The 22484-nt window shown below is 36.1% G+C and overlaps 1 protein-coding gene across 1 annotated transcript in view; it reads right to left on the bottom strand.

Moving 5' to 3' along the window:
- Positions 1-22484, bottom strand: part of LOC120349908 — a 23417-nt gene extending 933 nt beyond the window's left edge. The window contains exon 1 of the mRNA XM_039421341.1: positions 22414-22484. Within this exon, the coding sequence (XP_039277275.1) occupies positions 22414-22450 (37 nt within the window). The 5' untranslated portion in view covers positions 22451-22484. The remainder of the gene's footprint in view (positions 1-22413) is intronic.

Here is a 22484-nt window from a genome sequence, read left to right as displayed (position 1 = left end):
AAGACAGCTCAAACTGTATATCACGAGATGAGTTAGATATAATAAAAAATTCTATTTTGTATGCTGACATAAAACATAAAAATCTTATCACAGAGAATAATATACATAAGAATTCTGAATTTATAATTCACTATATATATATAATATATATATATATTATATATATATAATATATATATATAAGATATATGAATTCTTCAATAGTTTAACAATTATCACAAGGTTTATTAGATTTCACAGTTGTGAGCTTTGAAAATTATAAATTTGTATTTAATATGATACATGGACTTAAGTCAATTCAGAGGTCTACAACTCAAAAACCTGTTCGGTCTGTAGATTTAACATGACATACTTTGATCAATGAGCACTAATAATTAATAAAAATGACAATTCAATAATCTCAGGGTTTTATGAGTTCGTGGCGTGCATGGAAGTAAGCTTCCTACATGAATCAAGTAAATCCATAAAACATTCTTATAGACTATATGATAGCACTCAACATGTGCGAATTTCTTAAACTTGAATTAATCTATTTAGCACTTTGATCAATTCTCCAATTCACTATCAAAGGCCGGCTAATGAGCTCATTAGAACTAACACTCACAGTATTGATGTTCTTCAAGGTCTTGTAGAGTGAATTAATTATTTCAAATAATTAATAATGCAGGTTCTTTTCATCTCTGCTGGGCTCGTGCATGGTCCAGATTTCTTATAAATTTCTTTCAGTATTAAAAATATATTTATGGGAACAGATTACAATTAAGAACTCTTCAGCAACACTGAGTTCACAAATACTCAAACATTAATCACATAATATATATTTCACATTTAACAAAGGGATTGGCTTGATGATTTTAAAATTTAATAGGAAGTAAGAACCCTAATCTCCATGTGCGTCCTCACAGATTGGGATCACAAGCCATAGAGGAATGATTTTCAGAAAAAATGCATCTCTTTCCTTGAACGATTATAAGCTTCCTTCTGATTGGCTTTCTAATCTTAGTAAGACACAATGCAACTGGTTACTTCAGATTCAGGGTTTCTCCACCTTGTTATACAAAGATTAATGAAAATTTGTTACATAAATGAATAAATGATAGACTAAAAGTATTTTAATAATTAAATCTCGTTACATGATGCTATAAAATGATGAACATATAATTTTTTATGTGAGTTTTGTGTACTCTTGGTTTTCATACTGACACGGTGAGATTCGCCAAACAGCTTTGATAAGCAACTTTCTATAATAATAAGCTAAAAATTACAACTACCCACCTTATTGGCTGTTGAAATAACAACAAAATCTATGATATACATTTATTAAGATCCAGATCCACAAACAGTTGTAAATGGTTTTCGAATAACCTATAACAGCATAATGAATGTTTGTTTACTATAAGGGTTAGTATCTCAATGCAACTGAGCCGGCTACCTTATCAGTCAGCTGATAACCGGCGTGTCTGTTTCTGATTGCTGACTGCTTGCTTCGATTTTAATTTTATTATGTTGTTTATTGTACATTCTGACCTGCTGAAAAATCTGCTCATTGTTCCCCTATATTTGTTTTGCTTGTTTTCTCGTTTTATTTGTAAAATTATTTATTATTCTATATGGCACACTGAGCACATTCTCTTCATTTGTAGCCATCCTATTGGTAGATTTGTTTTTCTGACCAGTGATTGGTCATTAACTGGTCATGTGACCTTTTCTTCCCCAAACCTAGCTTCTCAATTTCTGAGAAGAAAGAAGAAAGAGAGAGATTAACTGAGCACGCTAATGGAGAGTCGTTTGTAACTCCTATTTGTTATGTTTTTGTCATTTTAAATGTTTCATTGTTAAATTTATGTAAGAGTGCTGAATTCAATTTATGTAGAGTTCCCGTAACGTGAGAATTTAATTTGATTACCAAGTCTCAGTTGAAAAGGAGTTATCAATTATTAAAATTGCAAGCCAAATAATGAAGCCTAATATGATGCCATGCAGCCTGACGAAAGATGCCAGCCATGCAGTGAACAAATCTTCATGAGTGAGTGCGCGTATATTATGGGCCCATATAAATGTGAGTGATTTATAATATTATTATTACTTCAAAATCTCGTCGACTCAATTTTCCATAGACAAACTGGTATATCATTTGTAAAAATTCTGATGTTACACTGTCCAAACTTGAGTCGGGCAACCCTTGGGTGAAAGCACTACATGCTCATCCTAATAAGTTTATTAACTTGAAAGAACTCTTTAGATTCAAATTATATTGTTATGGGCTAACCCTTCATTATCAAATTCATTTATTAATTATTATTGAACAAACAATATTCTTATATGATTAGTAAATTTAAATAATGCAACTGTCATCACATGTTGTTCCTTAGTGACCCTGTGTTCGACCTTGCTTATAGCTTATTTATTGCTAATATCATATTCATTTCAGAGGTCAATAGTAACCCATCATCGAGTTACTTGATCCTGAGGAAATATAGGTAGTACAATTGATTCTTTGATTAATTGTCAGAAAAATAATCTAGTATACTCTAAACATTTTCCCTATTTCGTGTGACAAGGGTACTTCCCAAAACAGGAATTAACCCTTAGATAAGTGCCGTCACCAACAGGAGACAGGTATAACCCCCCACAATACTTTTTTAGATTGCAATAAAAAATCGTGTAACAATAATAGTTGTCATTATCTATTTACATAAACCTTCCCTAGTGTATATAATATATATTTTGTGAGTAATATTTATTATTCAATTCATACTTGTGGTCGAGCAATCAGCTGATTCTTTAGGTATCGATTCAAAGAACTGTCAATTGATCCTAGATCGATTGATTCATTTAGAACAAAAACAAAGAATTCTAACCTCAAATGTACATGCAAACTTTTATTTTCTATGATCTGCCAATAATAAATAAGCCGCTCTATAATTTTTATTCCTGCCAATGAATTCTCATTATTGTTGAATTACAACTTTGCCTGGTTCTCTTATCGCTTTAGATAATATGATTACTCTTTATCACAAATAACATTCGATTTTACTTGAGTGGTACTTTGACTAGGCTGACTTTTCTTTCTATTTTTATAATTCTATTAAAGCTCAATAGTTTATTTTAAAAATATTTTGTGGTGCTAAAATACCACGTGACATAATGCGCCCTCTGGTTTCTGATACAAAACGATAATTTGTGAATATAATATAGTTTTATGATCCTGTTGGTTTTGGATCAGAGATCATACAAGTTACAAAGCCTGTTAATAGATCTAATGAGAAACTTGTCTCATAAAAGTTCAACAATAAATATAATAACAAATGAATTCAATTTTGATTATATACGCCTTATATCGGCTAATCTCCTACTACATACAATACATGAATATAAATCATCTCCTCCTCTACACAAAACATTAACATCTTTTTCGACTAGTACTTCCACCCTCAGCTAGAAGCAATTCTTTGCGGCAACACGCCATCAAAGTAATTTGAATGTTGGTGCAAAATCATTGCCAACCTAACAACACTATAATTCTCAGGCTTGTAAAATCTAACATTTCTCTTTTTCTCGATATCATATTGTGGCTTGTATATTTGATTTTTCTTTCTTAATCAATTTGAGCTTTATGTTTACACAATGAATAATTTTAATAGCTAACCTTTGGTAATTTATCAACAAGAAATCCTTAGTCATTTAAAACACATGAAAATTTGGCTTAATATGCTTTGGTTGAACAATGCAGTTTTATAATTTGGCAGATAATTTTACTCATTTTCTCCCTCTGGGTAACACATTAATAATAATAATAAAGTACTCTTTACAATATTTTTACATATAATTCACATTTTTATGGCACTTGAAGTTTCAGGGGTAAGCTATTTTGGTAGTTGGTGATTCATTAGACATTGGCCGCTTGTGATTCGTAACAGTGTACAATTGATTTGTTGGATTGTTCTTCATTGATTCATCTGTCGCCATTTTGTGATCTTTGATTTATACGGTAAGTTGGCTTTTAATTGGGATAATTATTATTCTATTGGTTTGTGAGTGATGATGGTGTTACAGATGGCTTCTAAATTTTCTATTTCTTTGTTTTTAGGCACTGGTTTTGCTGGTCGAAGTGGGTACTTGTCTGCTGGATAATTGTGTTTTTTTGCGTTCGTTAGGTACGTATTCAGTGAATGATAAGGCAAGTGACAGTTCAATCATAATATTATTATTTACCTCCTTATCTTTCAGTGTCTCGATAATATAGCTTGAGATTATAGGCATTGGACTTTGATTCTGTAAATAGTCTGCTGGTTCAGACAACCGATTCTCCATTAACTCCAAGATTTGGGATAGCCTAGAATATTTTACTTTGTCTATCCTGTACTTTTCTGGGTTTCAAAATGTTTTTGTAAATTCTATAATCCACTTTCTCAACATAAGACACGCCCTCATTCATCATTATATTGATAACACTTCCTCTAACTGACATCACAGCCATACTAATAATTACAACAAAATAGATCAACATACTTATTAAGCTCACAACATAACCTCTTAGTAAACAATAACCAGATACTCTTTCTTCCAATAAACAATTCATTCTTTCTTTCAATTTTATTGCACACAATTCATCTTTCAATACTTTCATATAATAATTTCTTCCTTTATCATCACAACCTAGTCTTGAATCTGTTATTATATTTTCATTAATTTTAAGCATATTCCTTTTCTTTATTCCGTAACTGCCATCACTACAGTAAGCTGCTTGCTTGAACCATGTGTGCTTCGGGTGCATGTTGGTCCCATTATCCCATACATTTCGGTGCCGGTACTCCTCTCTGCATGCTGCCTTCTTTTCCTGGTTGCTTGGTTTCTTGATATCCCTTTTGCGGTGCTTGAATTTAGCATGAGGACGATAACATCTCTTCCGGGGCCTTCCTTGTTGCTTCCTCCTGTGGGCCTTCCGGTGTTGGGTTCCATGTCCTACTCTGACATCGTCCTTTCGGTCACACTTTCTGCTTGTCTTGATGGCAGTTGGCTCCTTGAATTTAGTGTGCCGCGGGTGGATCCAATGATGCTTGGGTGGTGACTGCTCAAACCGGGTATGCTGTGGGGGTGCTGCATGCTGGTACTCAGGTTCAGTGCATGACTGTGGTTCATCATTTCTAGATTCGGTTATTGGCAATTCTTTAACTATTTCTGTGTTGATGCTGCATGTAGTTTTCAGTAGTGGATTGGTTACTAGTAGTAGATTTTCGGGAGGGAATAGTAGGCTTAGTATGAGTTGCTTTTCACAGACTGAGTTTGATGTACATTTGACTTCTTTATTTGGTGGTGGGTTATTTGTATGTTGATTTTGGGTTGCTTTTGTTGTATGTGCTACTGTGTAAGATGTATTTGTCCTGTTATGATTTTGATGTGTTTCACCTTGACTCTTGTGTCCTCCATCATGTTTATAATTATTCCCATTTAAGCGATCTCTGCCATCATAATATGCTCCTTTATCCTGTTGTTTACCATTGTGATATTGGGATCTATTTCTGGAATTATTTTCAAATGATTGACCTCTGTTATTATTTTCAGTGTATTTTTTACATCGAGCGTTTGCTCCAGCATTTGACATTTGATTCTCCCTATTATAATTTCCTCTAAAATGGTTGCTATTATGCTGAAGAGAATGATTGGGATTTCTTGCGTGATCGTTTACCTGACTTGATTCAGAAGTAACGGATTGGATACAATGTAAAAATGTTCTATCAGTTCTTTACAACTGGAAATGGAAGATACTGCCAGTGTCATGCGAACACGGAAGGGAAGCTTTTTGAATAGTATATTAGCTAGTGATGAGTCAGCTGAAGATTTGTCCAGTTGAGAATTCCTATACATTATGTTAGCCACAAATTCAGTATAAGAATGTCCGTCCACCTCTATTATCATATGTGCATGATATAATCTCTTATAGCACGTCCTTCTGTTTACATTTGCTCCAATATTGCTGCAGGAACTGGGAGAGGAAATCCTCCAGGCTCCTAATGTCTCGGACCCTGCTCTGGAAAAAAATCAGCGGCTCGCCAAGTAATAAACTGGACATTTGGAAACGCCACACTAACCAAGAGGTGGGTATCAACTCTTGAATGGCTCTTATTTGATCCACAAATGGTCTGGGTTGCATGTGACGGTAGGAGTTATCAAATTTTCCAAGATTTTGGAAAAGTTGAGTACTATTTACTAATTTAGTCAGCATATAATGCGTTTGACTGACTGGGATACTTTCCATGTGTGTCTCTATTCTGGAGACTCGTTCTTCATTTGCGGTCCATTTATCATTCATAGTTTTCCTATTCTCATTCCCTTTGTCATATAATTTGGTTAGCTTTAACTGTTGTCAGCCTATGGTATTCTCCAACATGCTGTATCTCTTGATTTAGTCCCCTCCTCCGTTAAGCTTGCTATACATGTCTGCACGTTACTCTGTTCTCTGACTATCTTTACTATTTTCTTATTATTTTCTTCTATCTTTGACTCTACTTCACAGTTATTTCCTAATACTTTTTTTATTATAGTTCCCATGATAGTGGTACCTAGCTCTTTGCCTAATATGTCCACCTGTTTTCCCACTTCCCTGGGTACCTCATCCAACCGCTCATTTACCTGACAGGTGACTTCATCCATATGGGTCTCCAACTCTTTTATGATTGTAGATTGCATGCCTACTTTAATATCCATCAGACTTTTCACTTCCTCTTTGAAGCTAGAACATTTTTCATCAATAGTTTTGACATCCTGTTTGACCGTTTTGATATCCTCTAGTACAGCTTTGATATTTTCTAGGATATTTTCTGTCCTTTTATCCTGGCTTGCTTGTATATCTTGTATATTATGCTTGTATTTTTTCTGTCTGCCCCTCTAAGGCTTGGCTGAGCATGAGTTTGAATTCGTTTATGGAATCATTTGCCATGAGATTGGTAGCATAACCGACTGAAGAGTCTAATGTGGTGTTGCGCTTTTCTAGGTTGGTGGTGGCAGATGGCGGTTGACTGGTCACATCGGGCGGCGATTGGGTGGCGGCATTCTCTGTTCCCTCGGTGATGCTTGGAGCGATCTGCGGAGACGTCAGTACCTGGTTGGACGCCCTCACTCCTTCATCTCCACCAGCTGGACTCTCATCGGTATTTATCTTATCGATGGCATTATCAATCCAAGTAGAAGACAATTGGGCCAGGTTTTGTGGGTCAAAATTGATGGAGCATACACTGCCTCCTTCTCTCTCCCGTGGAGTCTCCGCTATATTGTCCTGGGGTTGGTGATCGGCTGGTGTCATGGTTGTAGGGTTTTGGGGATGGTCGCTAATGTAGAAAATTTGCGAGTTAGCTGGAGACTGGTTCATGGTGACGATACGTATGGAATACTTCGAATAAGTTGCCAAATGTACTACCAAATTGCAGGAATATTAAAATGGACGTACTGACAGTGCCTATTTTGGATAAAATTGTGTGGTGTTAATAGTTTCAAGTGTCATGTACATATGTTACACAAAGATCATCCATGTGATCAAGGTATGATAGTAAACATGGAAAAAATTACTACTAATATAGCTCTTAAAATTTTAGGTAGGGTCTGATCTTCCTTAATATCAATAACATTCTTATATTTAAAATAGCCTATAACCCTGGTCAGCATACAATATTTAAATTCGAAGATCAAGATCAAAATTTTGCTATAAATTTTATGGAAATTTCCATCCAATTTTCTCTATTATTGAGAATTATGTTATCAAACTCATGTGATACAGTTTGTCTGTATTTATGCAGCTTGGAAAATTTCAACTTAATGAGCAACTCAATTATTTCAGCCAGAAACTTACAATAGATCATCAGATATATCTTGTTGAATCAACTTCAGATTATACTTCTTGCAGCTTTCAGTTTTATTAATAATTCTATTTCGCATTGATAGTAAGGTTGAGTAGGTAAGATTTTCATCATGCCTCATGTTCGTGGTGCCATTGTGTGAAGACGTGCTTCCTGGGGGGTTACCTCTTGTGATAGAGTCCCACGTTGTGCAGCCATTGTGTAAAATGGTAAATTGCAGATCCTTCACATGTGATGGGGTATTCTTGATATCTATAAGAGCGGTTGCTAAAATCCCTATTTTGCAAATAAATTTGCAAAAAAGTTAATACCATCTGACTCGCAAATATGCTGGGTTCAGACTGCAGCTCTAGCTCAGTGGTAGACACATGAATTTTCCAAATATAATTAATCACCACAGGGTTCAATGACTGGTGATCAATAATTCTTACTGCTGCTTCCGTGAAGTTCTTGAAGAATACCAATAAGGAAGTCAAAGATAATTGGTGACTGATTATCAGTAACCATATATTCAATCGAGAATAATGAAAACCAACTATGATCTTTCTAGTTGATTTTTAAAACGCTTATCATGAATACAGGTATTCACCAACTTACCCTTCTAAAATTCCTTGGAACTTACAACGCCAGTTCTTGAAGTTCTCTGGATCCTTATATGATATACTGTAGACTTATTAAGATAATTATCAGTAAGACCTTTCTGGCTGAGTAGTATTTCTATCATCAAAGGATGATAAGTAACGAATGCTCTGAATAAGATCAATATTAATTGATTCACTGATTTTATATGCTGCTGACAAATATTTCTTGGTACCAAGACAGCTCAAACTGTATATCACGAGATGAGTTAGGATATAATAAAAACTTCTATGGTTTTGTATGCTGACATAAAACATAAAATATACTCCCATAAAATAATATATATATAAAATATTCTTATATTATAATTCCAATATAATTTTATATGAATTCTTTAATAGTTTAACAATTATCACAAGGTTTATTAGCATTCACAGTTGTGAGCTGTAAACATTATAAATTTGTATTTAATACTGATACATGGACTTCAAGTCAATTCAGAATTCTACAACTTAAAACCTGTTCAGTCTGTAAATTTAACATGACATACTTCGATCAATGAGCAAATAATAATTAATAAAAATGACAATTCAATAATCTCAGGGTTTTATGAGTTCATGGCGTGCATGGAAGTAAGCTTCCTACATAAATCAAGTAAATCCATAAAACATTCTTAAAGACTATATGATAGCACTCAACATGTTGAGAATTTCTTAAACTTGAATTAATCTATATAGCGCTTTGATCAATTCCCCAATTCACTATTAAAGGCCGGCTAATGAGCTTGTTCTGAACAAAGCTCAGGCTAGAGCTACCAGAGGACTGTAATTTACTATTCAAATAATCAAATACAAACAAGGGGCAAAAGTTAATCTTCAATTTGAGCCAGGTTATTTGTACAGTTTAACTCTGCATTAACCCTTAAATGCCCAAGTTTTTATCAAATATTTTTTTTTTTACTTTTTCCTATGTTAGACGATAAAACTACTCTTAAAAACAACCAGAAAATTGAAAAAAAAAAATTTTCCACTCATCTCATAAAATATTTGAAAAAATTTCACGTTACCATATGGTAACACAGGGCGAATACCATATCAAATGATAAAAATTAGTAATAATTAATTATGCTCTTTATTTCTATCAATGTACATCCATATATGTTTGTAAATGATATTATATGTTTATTGATATGTATAGATATGTGAAAAAATCAATTTTTTTATATGAATACTGTAGAAGAAATGTCATTTTTTGTGTGATATTCCATAAAACATGGAATGCAAAGTCCTACATTGCACTTCTGACATCCAGTACGAACACTTCCAGTGCAATTGGGTCCCGCACATCTTCTTCTTTTATTACCCTCATTCTGGATGACGAAATGATCCAGTCTATCATACCGAAGATCCTCGAATGCAGGTGCTGCTTGTGGATGCATGCTTCTTCTTCCACCAACTTGAGGTTGAATTCCAAATGTTTTCAAATAAAACACTGCCACATTCCTTTTGAATTCCAGCTGAGACATTTTTTGCGGATGGGACATATTATAGAGATGCCAAGCATTCTGATAGCATACATCAAAACATCAGGAAAATATTGACCACCACCATTTCTTGCTGCGGACACTGACCCTGTAGCGATTGATATTTTCATCCATCAGATCAGTGCCACCCATAAACTTATTATACTCACTTATTAGATATGGGCGCTTGACTAAAACAGTTTTCTTATCTCTTTTTGAATACCTGTTCACATTGACGGTTTTGTCTCATAGAATTGTAAATAAGCTGGTTCCTTGTATCCTCTGCTGACTCCCATAATATCTCACACCTGGTAAGGAGTTGTAACCCGAAATTGTGAGTATCCCTAGAAAACACTTCAGTTCATCAATGGTGATATTTGGGTCTGCAATATTCTTGAATGCAGCATATTTTTTTATTTCCTCAAACATGATATGAAAAAGTTCTGCATCAAAAAAAAGTTCAAAAATCTCTACAGGAGAAAAATCAGAGTATTTTGAAAAATCACTTTCCGGAAAAGTTTGATCAAAGGAACAGAGAAAACAGAGTTTTTAGTCCACACCCGAGACGGAAGAGAATTCGGTTCTCTTCTACTATGTGTTTTCTTTCGTTTACTAGTAGATGATGATGCTGAGTCATCCTTGGCAGGATCGGAGGTCATGCGAGATGAGTCCACATCATATCCATCCCTCTCATCATTTGTGAATACAATCTCAGCATTAGCTGCCAGCTGTCTGCTGCTAAGATTGTCGATAAGCCCGCCTTCATCCTCATTTGCAGAGTCCTCATCTGATAATCCAGCAGCATCTGGTGGCTCAATGAAAATGCTGCTGACTGCGTCTCCTTGATATTCATCTGATGCTAGCTCATCGATGATTTCTGCCAGTGTCAGTGGCCTGAACATAACCAGAAAAACAAAGATCACTTTTCATGGTATTAGTAACCCATTTATCAAATAGAAAGAAATTTGACAATTTTCTATTTGGAATTCATTCATTGAGGTACTCAGCTATAATAGGAAATGCCTACTTATTACCCATATATGGGATATATTTTGTAAGAAACATTTCATAAAATGTCCATAATAATATACAACTTGAAACACAAAGCATATATTTTGATTACATAATCCAAAATTTGTGATACAAATAATATTGTAACAGTTGTAAGTGATTTTGCTTTGTTATTGAATTGATATGGTAAACGCCCCGTGTTACCATATGGTAACATCCAAATATAAATGCTTATAATATTGATAGAATTGGAGCAATCAAGCCAGGAATTTTTTTCCACCTTCTTGATCCTTTATTTGCAATAATCAATCACATAAGAACAATAATATTGATTACAATGAAGGATATAAATGACTTACCTGTGCATGTCAGACATAACCTCAATGAAGATTTTCAAACGTCCATAGATCACACTGAACAAAGAAAATGGCCGTCTAGTGACTGGAATCGTTTCTACAATCTCCCCCTTCCATTACGAATGATCACAGTGTTACCACAGCAATTCTACAAAATTAGAAAAATATCCCAATGTGTGCATGTTGCCTATTACCATATGGTAACACGGGGCGTTTAAGGGTTGAACAATAAAAAAGAGCAAAAACTCACCAGATTTATTCCAATCTTGACTACTTGCCCTTTGAAGCCTTTATTAGGTGTTGGGGTCAGGTTCAGGGTGGGACAAAATCGGCGAATAGACAGGTTATTTGCTTACGGGCTGCCTTCTTGTTGATTCTGTGTTCAACTTGCAGGTCATACACTCGTGTTACGTGTTTCGAACAAAGCTCAAACTGGATTCTTTATAAATTCAAATCCGATTCAAATTAATTCAATTCAATACTATTTATGCTGTTATATTCATAATTCACACACACGACACTCAAACAATTATTTACAAGAAATTTCCGATCGAAATTACATGACAAACACACAACAATGCACAACAATGGGGTGACGAGACAAGACCAACTAAAAACTAGGACAACAAGGCCAAAGCAGAAGGACGGTCTGCGCTGGCGCAAACACAAGCCTACTATTGGCAGAACTGCAGTCTGGCATTCTGGCGCTACAATTCGAATTCTCTGGCCAGACCATACCCCCGCCTCCGAAAAACTATTTTTCAGCCAAGTTACAAAACTGAAAAAAACATGGAAAGGAAAAATCCAGACATGCAAAAAAAAAAACAAAACACCAACACCAAAAAACAACACAAAAGAAAAAAATGTAACAATCACAACAACTATTGAGTTGGGAGTGGATAATTGCATTATTACTAGGTCGAATACAGAAGCAACAATTACACTTAAAGACACAAATACAAATAATAGAGCGAGCAGACAGTATCCAGAATTTCTGTCTGATCAAGGACAACAATAACGAAGGTCCAGCATGACAATTCTTGTTGTGATGATAATCAATTAACATCGATATGAAAGCGTCGGATTTTGGTAATATCATCTGATGACTAGTCTCAAATTCAAGTCCAGCATGAGACAAACGACCGCTGACGCGAATCACACCTCTATCAATGAATGGAGACAGGCGATGTAGGCGCATAGAAACTCCCTTCTCCCTTCTCCCTTCTCTAATTGAACAAATTCAGATGAAAAATGTATCTTCTGTACCACTTTCATAGATACCTCTCAGCAACATCGAAATCTGATTCTTCTGATTGGGGTAAGATTTGTAAGAATTTGAGAACAAGAATTACAATTCTCAAAAGACGACAATAATCTGAACAACGACCAATCAATGAATATATTGCATTGCTGTTACAATCAGGAGATTTTGTGACTGTCAACACTGACGGTTTTTTCACCTCTGGTGGATCCATGATCTCTTCCATTTGAGTTCGGACGGGCCAATCGCATTCGTCCTCTGCTATCCATGATGGACCTGAGAGCCACAACAGAATTTATTTATTTATTTATCTAGAAAGTTCACAAGCTCAACTGGTGATAAACCTCTGGACAAACAGTCAGCGGGATTCTCAATTCCGGCAACATGCATCCACTCCTGTATACAAGAATCCTGTATTTTTGCGACACGATTACCAACAAAAGTTGGCCATTTCGCGGATGGAGCATTAATCCAACACAAGGTGACTGTAGAATCAGAGAGTGCGACAATACGAGACACATTACAACGTTCACTAATAATAGTGACAACTGAATTCATGAGTTCTGCCAACAAGAGTGCCGCACACAACTCCAAACGAGGTATTGAAACAACTTTAGATGGTGCTACCTTGGACTTTGAACACAATAATACAACTCTTGGCTCCTCGCTCTTCTTCTGCAACTTCACATAGATAACTGCACCATAACCAGACAATGATGCATCACAAAAACCAATCAAACTGATGTGAGAATCCTGAAACAGACAACGTGATGTGGAACAGCAAATTTCAACAATAGAGGCAACTCTTTTTGACAATTCTCCCAAAGAGCGCAGATAGACTCAGGCGGCTTCTCTTCTCAATCCACTCCTAATTTCCACAGTTTCTGGACAAGACACTTTAGAAATAATGTAAACGGTGACAAGAGACCAAGTGGATCATAGATACGAGCCATCACTGACAGAATAGAATGCTTAGTAGCGACGACCTCACCACTCTTGACTGAAAACTGAAACAGATCAGTACTAGGTTGCCAATTCAATCCCAAGATAGCCAAGGAGTTGTCTGCTTCGAAATCCTTGTACGAAAACGATTTCTCTTCCTCCGAGAATTTCTCCAACATTGATGGTGAATTTGAAGTCCACTTGTGAGCGAGAAACCTCCTCCCTCAAACAGCTGCTTGGATGACGATACAGCTCCGCGGCCTCTGACTCTGTGGCGACAGATGTGACTAAGTCGTCCATGAACATGTCTCTTGGTATTCTCGCCTTGGCTGCTGGATAACGATTTCCATCCTCCTCTACAAGCTGGTGCACGGTGCGAAGCGCCAAATATGGAGAGCTTGAAACACCAAAAACCACACAATTGAGCTGATAAATTTCGATTGGATCCTCCAGCGAAAATCTCCATAATACACGCTGATAACGACGGCAGGAATCCTCCACTAATATCTGTCGATACATTTGTTTAATGTCGGCAGTTAGTGCGATTGGGAACAAACGAAAATTAACTAACAAAACAAAAATGTCTGCAATTTGGGACCAGCATGAAGAACCTGGTCCAATGACAAACCAGATGATGTTCTGGAACCAGCATCAAATACAATTCGGATCGGGGTGTAGTGCTGCTTGCTTTCACGATGGCATGATGTGGTATGTAGTAACCACCTCAGTCTGTCTGATCTGCTACAAACGACATGTGACCCTGACGTAGGTAATCGATCAATATTTCATGATATGAAAGAAATACGAGTATTGCTGTCAAGCTCTAGTCGTCTCTCCAAAGTCAGCAGTCTGCGTTCGGCAACAGCGTACAAATCTCCCAAGCTGCTGGGGGCTCTGCAAATGACAAGGCAACAACAAAACGACCAGAATTCACACGATGTACAGACTTCCGAAAATTTACCTCACACTCCAACTCTTCCGGTTTCAGTTGACAGCTTGGTGCAGGGCACGATTCCAACTCCCAAAAACGTTCCACAAAACTACCCAACGATGGACTACTAACGAATGGACTACAGATGGCTGTAAAACAATTCGACACTTGTTGAAGTGAGAATTGGTGCTCTCCCCATCAGAATGTGACCAAAGACACTATTAACAGTCATCAATTCGTGCAATTCACCTGTACTAGGACTCCCACGTAGCAATTGAGGAACTAACTCTGCACCAATGATGCCATCTATTCTACTAGGAAGGTAGAATTTGTCGTCAGCCAGTGTGAGATTTTCAAGATGATGAAGTTTGGATCTGTCGATTTCACAAGAAGGCAACTTGTCGATGACTTTATCTACCACTGTGGCATCCATCGAAAACTTGATGGTAGGATCCAACTTCGACTAAATCGACACACAAGTACGACCTCGAACTTCACTAGTACCACCACCGAATCCACGAACAACGGTTTTCATGGGCTGGAATGGTAGTCTCAAACGCCGAGACAATTTGAAGACACAACTCAAAGTTCAATGTTACACTCTTGCAATGATTTGCAAAGCTCCACTTGTGGTTGTCCGTCAATAGAACGTGTGAGGTGCTACAAGTACTTGGGCGTAATGCTCGACGACAACCTCAATTGGTCAGCACATATTGCATACATCAGAAACAGAGTTCGTAAGGCTATATTCTTGTTCTACAAGCTCAATAACATATTAAATCAGAAGGAACTCAGGAACATATATTTTGCATCCGTTCAGTCACTGATACAGGGTGGTATTATCTCATGGGGTGGATGCTATAAAACTAATTTGGAACCTTTAAAAGTAGCACAGAAAGCTGTTTTGAGAGTAGCATTGAAGAGAGACAGTAGATCCAACTCACATGACCCTATATACAGGTCAATGTTTTGGATATCAGGCAATTATTTGTGAAAAATGCACTAATTTATATGTATAAGCACCATTCTGATATTTTCATTAGAAATACCCACACATATCCCACCCGAACAGCGACAATTTCAGGAATAATAACACCTAGAATTAACAAAACATATTCATCCACAAACATTTATTACCGTACATAGTTCATATGCTTTTCAGGAATATTCCCAACAAACTCGGAGAATTTGATGCAGCATCTTTGGTAGTGTACAAAAAAATTGTGAATCTTTGGCTAAACGAAATAGGTGGGGATGGAACCAAAAATATCATTAGCTCAGTTTATAGGTTTATAGAGTTTTATACCCAACTTATTCTAGATGAAGCAAGTAGGCTACTAACTAGTGGACGTTCTCAAGCTCCGCTAAATTCTATTTTTCAATAAGATAAACTAAATTTCAAATCTCTTTATTTCTTTACTATCCTTACCTGTTAAGTTCTCATTCAAGTTTCATCTTAATCATTTAATCCAGATTCACCCTTACTCACAGGCAATAGCCTATGTAAGGGTATTTCTCATTGCGGTGCTTTTCCATGTGGATCATCTGAGTTTTCTTGTGGTTGTTGTTAAGTTGTCTGTTGTCTAATATAATCAGTGTTTATTGACTTTTGTGTTGTAGTAATTGCTGGTGGGGTATTTTCAGGGGGGATTAGAATGCTTAAAAGTGATTGTTGTTGACGGGTTGGTTGTGGTGCATGGTTGGCTTTATTCCTTGGTGGCAGTATTGTAGTGGTGGATCGGTTCTTTTTGTAGATTAATTTGTGTTGCATGATCTATTGTACCAATAGTTCTTATTTGAATTGGTGGTGGATTGTGATTGCTGTTCTGTGAAATTTTAAATTGTCTATTGTTGTATTTATTTATTCTATTCAGGTCATCCTGGTACGCCCCTCGTCTTGATGGTGGCTGGTGATGATGAATATGTTGTTTATGAACATTTTTGTGATGCTTATAATGTTCGATCCTGACTGATTGTATACAATGCAAACTGTTGATTAACTCTGTACAATTGGAAATGGGTGTTGTGACAAGTGCTGTTCTCACATGAGATGGTAACCTCTTCAGTATGATGTGAGTTGAAGTAGTATCTGCCATGGGCTCGTCTAGTCAAGAGTTTTAGAATTGTATATTCATTACAAATTCGGTGTAGGTCTGGCTGCTTCTATGATTGGATCTACATGATATGATGTCTGTTAACGCATTTAATTGTCTAAATTTATCCCAATACTGTTCCAGGAAAGCTGCGATGAGCTCTTCTAGTGACGAGAATTCATGGATCCTTCTCTGGAAGAACAACAGAGGTTCACCGCACAATAAGCTGGCTAGCTTGAAACGCCACATATTCAAGTATGATTCATACTCAAGAGGTGAGTACTAGATTTTGTACTGCTTTAATTTGATCTATGAATTGTTTGGGTTGTAGATAGCGGTCTGTATTATCAAAACGACCTAATCCATTGAAACCGTGCAAAATATCAAACGTTGCTTTGGGGATAGGCCCTACATTCTCGTGTGGAAATTGATGTACCTGACTCTCGAGTTGTACTAACTTCTCTTGGGCTTGTTTCCAATGACCAGTAACTTCCGTTTCATTATCTACTACCTCAGCATTCAATTTAGATCAAAATAATTGCTGTTCTTCAACGGCTGTCTCCAATGAATTAGCTTACATAGTACTTTGTTTTGATTGATATCAGTATTATTTGTGTAAATATACTATTCTGTTGTTAATTCTTGGAGATAAGTTGACTATTGTTCCTATTTACTGTTGAGGTTATGTCCTTCATTTTATTTTCTATTTGTTCCTGTGCATCTTTCTGAATATCGGTTTTTAATGCTTGGCCTAGTGTTTGGATTTGTTTTTGTGAAGTTGTTAAGTAGTCTATTCTTTCATTTATTTGACAGGTAACTGTATCCGCCCTTACTTCTAGGTTTTTGATAGTACCGGCCTGTGCATCTGACTTCAAATATAAAGTAGTCTTGAGCTCTTCCCTATAATTTTCTATTTTGTTGTTTAATGCATCTACTTTCACTTCTACCACCTGTGTAGCCTCTTTCATATCCATATTCATCCTTACCGACATATCCTCCATTGATTCATTCACTTCCTTCATTTCTGCTTTTACATCTTTTGTTACTCTGGCCATCGTTTTTCCTAAAATGGTAGAGAATGAATTGAGAACCCCCTCCAATATAATCCTCCTTATTGACTCTTGGGAGATGTTTGACAGTTCATTAATATTTCCAGGATCCATGGCGGTGACTGGAGACAGCTGGGCAGTGGACTCCATTGCGCTCCCCTCAGCATCGGCTACCGCTACCTCCGCCGTCAGCAGTGTGTCTGCTACATCAACGTGCGCGGATGAAGAGAGACTCATTTTAAAATGATAATTATTGTCAAATATCAATGAAAGTGGAAAGTTCAGCCAACAAGGCCTCTATATTTGTCGACAGGATGGAGTTTACAATAAGTGTCAGTGAGAAAGTCTTTTAGTGAAAGTGATAAAAAATTTTAAAAACCATGGATAACAACCAGGTATGCCATAAGACTTATTATTAATCTAGGACATTATATCTCTATTCATGATATTTCTATACCTGAGTAATCAAATTTCCTATTATACTCATGACTGTGCTCTCCTTGGCCTTTATTAATACTACTCAATAAATCATATTCTCTCTATAGTGACTTCTCTTTAACAGTGATATTACTTGTAGAACAATTTTCACAAGTCAGTAATTGTCAACTAAATTTATCTTGATAATTAACTCCTGCCAGCCTACTATGATAGAAAGTTCTTATTAATCATGATACTGCCAATAAAACAATTCTTCTTAAATTTGCTTGCTGAGTTCACAACTTTCATTGACTTCCCCAAAAACAATGTTCTGAATTCATAAAATGCAATTGCATAACAAGCCTCTTGCCAATTATAAAAAATATTCCTCATTAGTGTGGCCAAAAAATAATAAACATTATTCATACAATAAAACATCTATAAAATAAGGGCCCATAAAATGACATAAAATAACAATAATAAGGTAATTACCCTCTTTTACACCACTTGCTTGTTGTTGGTGGGATTACAAAATAATTTCCCTTTGCCTATCCTGCATTCATGACAAATCCCGTTCACTATATTGACTTGTTCTTTGACATACATTCTCGATTTATTCAATAATATAATTTTAGTGTGTGTGTGTGTGTGTGTGTGTGTGTGTGTGTGTGTGTGTGTGTGTGTATGTGCGTCTGTGTACAATTCCAGGAGCTCCGCCACATCTATGCAAAGTTTGATTTAAGATTCCCAATTATCAGGCTTCAGATACAATTTAAACGAACGATTCCAAGTCGAAAAGATTGAGCATGAAAATCTCTACAATGTTCAGTAGCATTTTCACCTCAAATTCAAAATAAGCTCGAAATTCCAGAAAATGTTATTATTTCAATTGCAAACTATTGATTCCATTGAATCATTCACTGTGAAGAGATAGCAGACCTCGTGTGTCTCCAGCGTTATTGTCCTGTCACCAGCTGGATTGGGTTCTTTGAATAGTAGACTTGAGATGCGCGTGAACACTAGTGTCAGGTGACAAATTTTCATAACGGTAAGGAAAGTTGTGTGGGTGCGCCACACACCGGTTAATTAAGAATCTATATGCAAAATTCCAAAAGACATTCGTTCTAACTTGGCTATCTTTAATACACATTAGCATGCCTGCTTATTATTTGATAGTTTGAGAACTTCAGCGTTAAGTTTATGTGTGGTTGAAATCCAAAGTACGCCATTTCTATCTATTGAACCTATAAATTTTTTAATATGTTATGATATATTACTGTTCATTTGATAATATTGTTGTTCAGATTGTAACTATACTATTGATGTGTTATTTGAATTTTTACTTTCCTTGCCCTATTACCATAGGTAAGGAAAGTATTGCTTTCCAAAAAAATTTAAGGTACCCTAATTTCATGTTTTCTATATGTTTCATTACTCTCCTTGCCCTATTACCATAGGTAAGGAGAGTATTGCTTTCCGAAAAAAATTAAGGTACCCCAATTTCTAAATTTCTATACGTTTCAAGGTCCCCTGAGTCCAAAAAAGTGGTTTTTGGGTATTGGTCTGTATGTGTGTGTGTGTGTGTGTGTGTGTGTGTGGTGTGTGTGTGTGTGTGTGGTGTGTGTGTGTGTGTGTGTGTGTGGTGTGTGTGTGTGGTGTGTGTGTGTGTGTGTGTGTGGTGTGTGTGTGTGTGTGTGTGTGTGTATGTGCGTCTGTGTACAATTCCAGGAGCTCCGCCACATCTATGCAAAGTTTGATTTAAGATTCCCAATTATCAGGCTTCAGATACAATTTAAACGAACGAAGTCGAAAAGATTGAGCATGAAAATCTCTACAATGTTCAGTAGCATTTTCACCTCAAATTCAAAATAAGCTCGAAATTCCAGAAAATGTTATTATTTCAATTGCAAACTATTGATTCCATTGAATCATTCACTGTGAAGAGATAGCAGACCTCGTGTGTCTCCAGCGTTATTGTCCTGTCACCAGCTGGATTGGGTTCTTTGAATAGTAGACTTGAGATGCGCGTGAACACTAGTGTCAGGTGATGAATTTTCATAACGGTAAGGAAAGTTGTGTGGGTGCGCCACACACCGGTTAATTAAGAATCTATATGCAAAATTCCAAAAGACATTCGTTCTAACTTGGCTATCTTTAATACACATTAGCATGCCTGCTTATTATTTGATAGTTTGAGAACTTCAGCGTTAAGTTTATTCAATTGCTTGAAATTGTGTGGTTGAAATCCAAAGTACGCCATTTCTATCTATTGAACCTATAAATTTTTTAATATGTTATGATATATTACTGTTCATTTGATAATATTGTTGTTCAGATTGTAACTATACTATTGATGTGTTATTTGAATTTTTACTTTCCTTGCCCTATTACCATAGGTAAGGAAAGTATTGCTTTCCAAAAAAATTTAAGGTACCCTAATTTCATGTTTTCTATATGTTTCATTACTCTCCTTGCCCTATTACCATAGGTAAGGAGAGTATTGCTTTCCGAAAAAAATTAAGGTACCCCAATTTCTAAATTTCTATACGTTTCAAGGTCCCCTGAGTCCAAAAAAGTGGTTTTTGGGTATTGGTCTGTATGTGTGTGTGTGTGTGTGTGTGTGTGTGTGGTGTGTGTGTGTGTGTGTGGTGTGTGTGTGTGTGTGTGTGTGTGGTGTGTGTGTGTGGTGTGTGTGTGTGTGTGTGTGTGGTGTGTGTGTGTGTGTGTGTGTGTGTATGTGCGTCTGTGTACAATTCCAGGAGCTCCGCCACATCTATGCAAAGTTTGATTTAAGATTCCCAATTATCAGGCTTCAGATACAATTTAAACGAACGAAGTCGAAAAGATTGAGCATGAAGATCTCTACAATGTTCAGTAGCATTTTCACCTCAAATTCAAAATAAGCTCGAAATTCCAGAAAATGTTATTATTTCAATTGCAAACTATTGATTCCATTGAATCATTCACTGTGAAGAGATAGCAGACTTCGTGTGTCTCCAGCGTTATTGTCCTGTCACCAGCTGGATTAGGTTCTTTGAATAGTAGACTTGAGATGCGCGTGAACACTAGTGTCAGGTGATGAATTTTCATAACGGTAAGGAAAGTTGTGTGGGTGCGCCACACACCGGTTAATTAAGAATCTATATGCAAAATTCCAAAAGACATTCGTTCTAACTTGGCTATCTTCAATACACATTAGCATGCCTGCTTATTATTTGATAGTTTGAGAACTTCAGCGTTAAGTTTATTCAATTGCTTGAAATTGTGTGGTTGAAAACCAAAGTACGCCATTTCTATCTATTGAACCTATAAATTTTTTAATATGTTATGATATATTACTGTTCATTTGATAATATTGTTGTTCAGATTGTAATTATACTATTGATGTGTTATTTGAATTTTTACTTTCCTTGCCCTATTACCATAGGTAAGGAAAGTATTGCTTTCCAAAAAAATTTAAGGTACCCTAATTTCATGTTTTCTATATGTTTCATTACTCTCCTTGACCTATTACCATAGGTAAGGAGAGTATTGCTTTCCGAAAACATTAAGGTACCCCAATTTCTAAATTTCTATACGTTTCAAGGTCCCCAGAGTCCAAAAAAGTGGTTTTTGGCTATTGGTCTGTATGTGTGTGTGTGTATGAGTGTATGTGCGTCTGTGTATACGTTATCTCGTCTCCCAATCAACGGAATGACTTGAAATTTGGAACTTAAGGCCATTACACTATGAGTATCTGACACGAACAATTTCAATCAAATGCAATTCTAGATGGCGGCTGAAATGGCGAAAATGTTGTCAAAAACAGGGGTTTTCGCGATTTTCTCGAAAACGGCTTCAACGATTTTGATCAAATTTATACGTAGAATAGTCATTGATGAGCTCTATCAACTGCCACAAGTCGCATATCTGTAAAATTTTCAGGAGCTCCACCCCATCGATGAAAAATTTGATTTTTGATTACCAAATATCAGGCTTCAGATACAATTTGTACAAAAAAATCCAAGTGGAAAAGATTGAGCATGAAAATCTCTACAATTAATGTTCAGTAACATGTTCACCTAAAATTCAAAATAAGCTCGAAATTCGAGAAAATATTATTATTTCAATTGCAAACTGTTGGTAACTGTTAATTCTATTAAATGATTCACTATGAAGAGATAGCAGACCTCGTATGTCTCCAGCGTTATTGTCCTGTCACCAGCTGGCTCAGATCTTTGTTTATAAGTAGACTTGAGATGCACGTGAACACTAGCGTCAGGTGATCAATTCTCATAACGGCAAGGAAAGTTGTGTGAGTGCGCTACACCAGATTTTTAAGCTTGTAAATTGAATAATGAACTTGTGTGTAATAAGTTATTGAAGTTTATTTTCAAAGTTTAATTGATAACTTTCTCACCCTTGGGTTTTCCATTGAATATCTTCCTCACAAACATATCAACTTTTTCCAGTAAATAGGGGTCAGCATGA

This window comes from Nilaparvata lugens, chromosome 2, assembly GCF_014356525.2.
Source record: "Nilaparvata lugens isolate BPH chromosome 2, ASM1435652v1, whole genome shotgun sequence".
In the NCBI taxonomy this organism is placed as follows: domain Eukaryota; kingdom Metazoa; phylum Arthropoda; class Insecta; order Hemiptera; family Delphacidae; genus Nilaparvata; species Nilaparvata lugens.
This window is presented reverse-complemented; position numbering and strand designations above follow the sequence as displayed.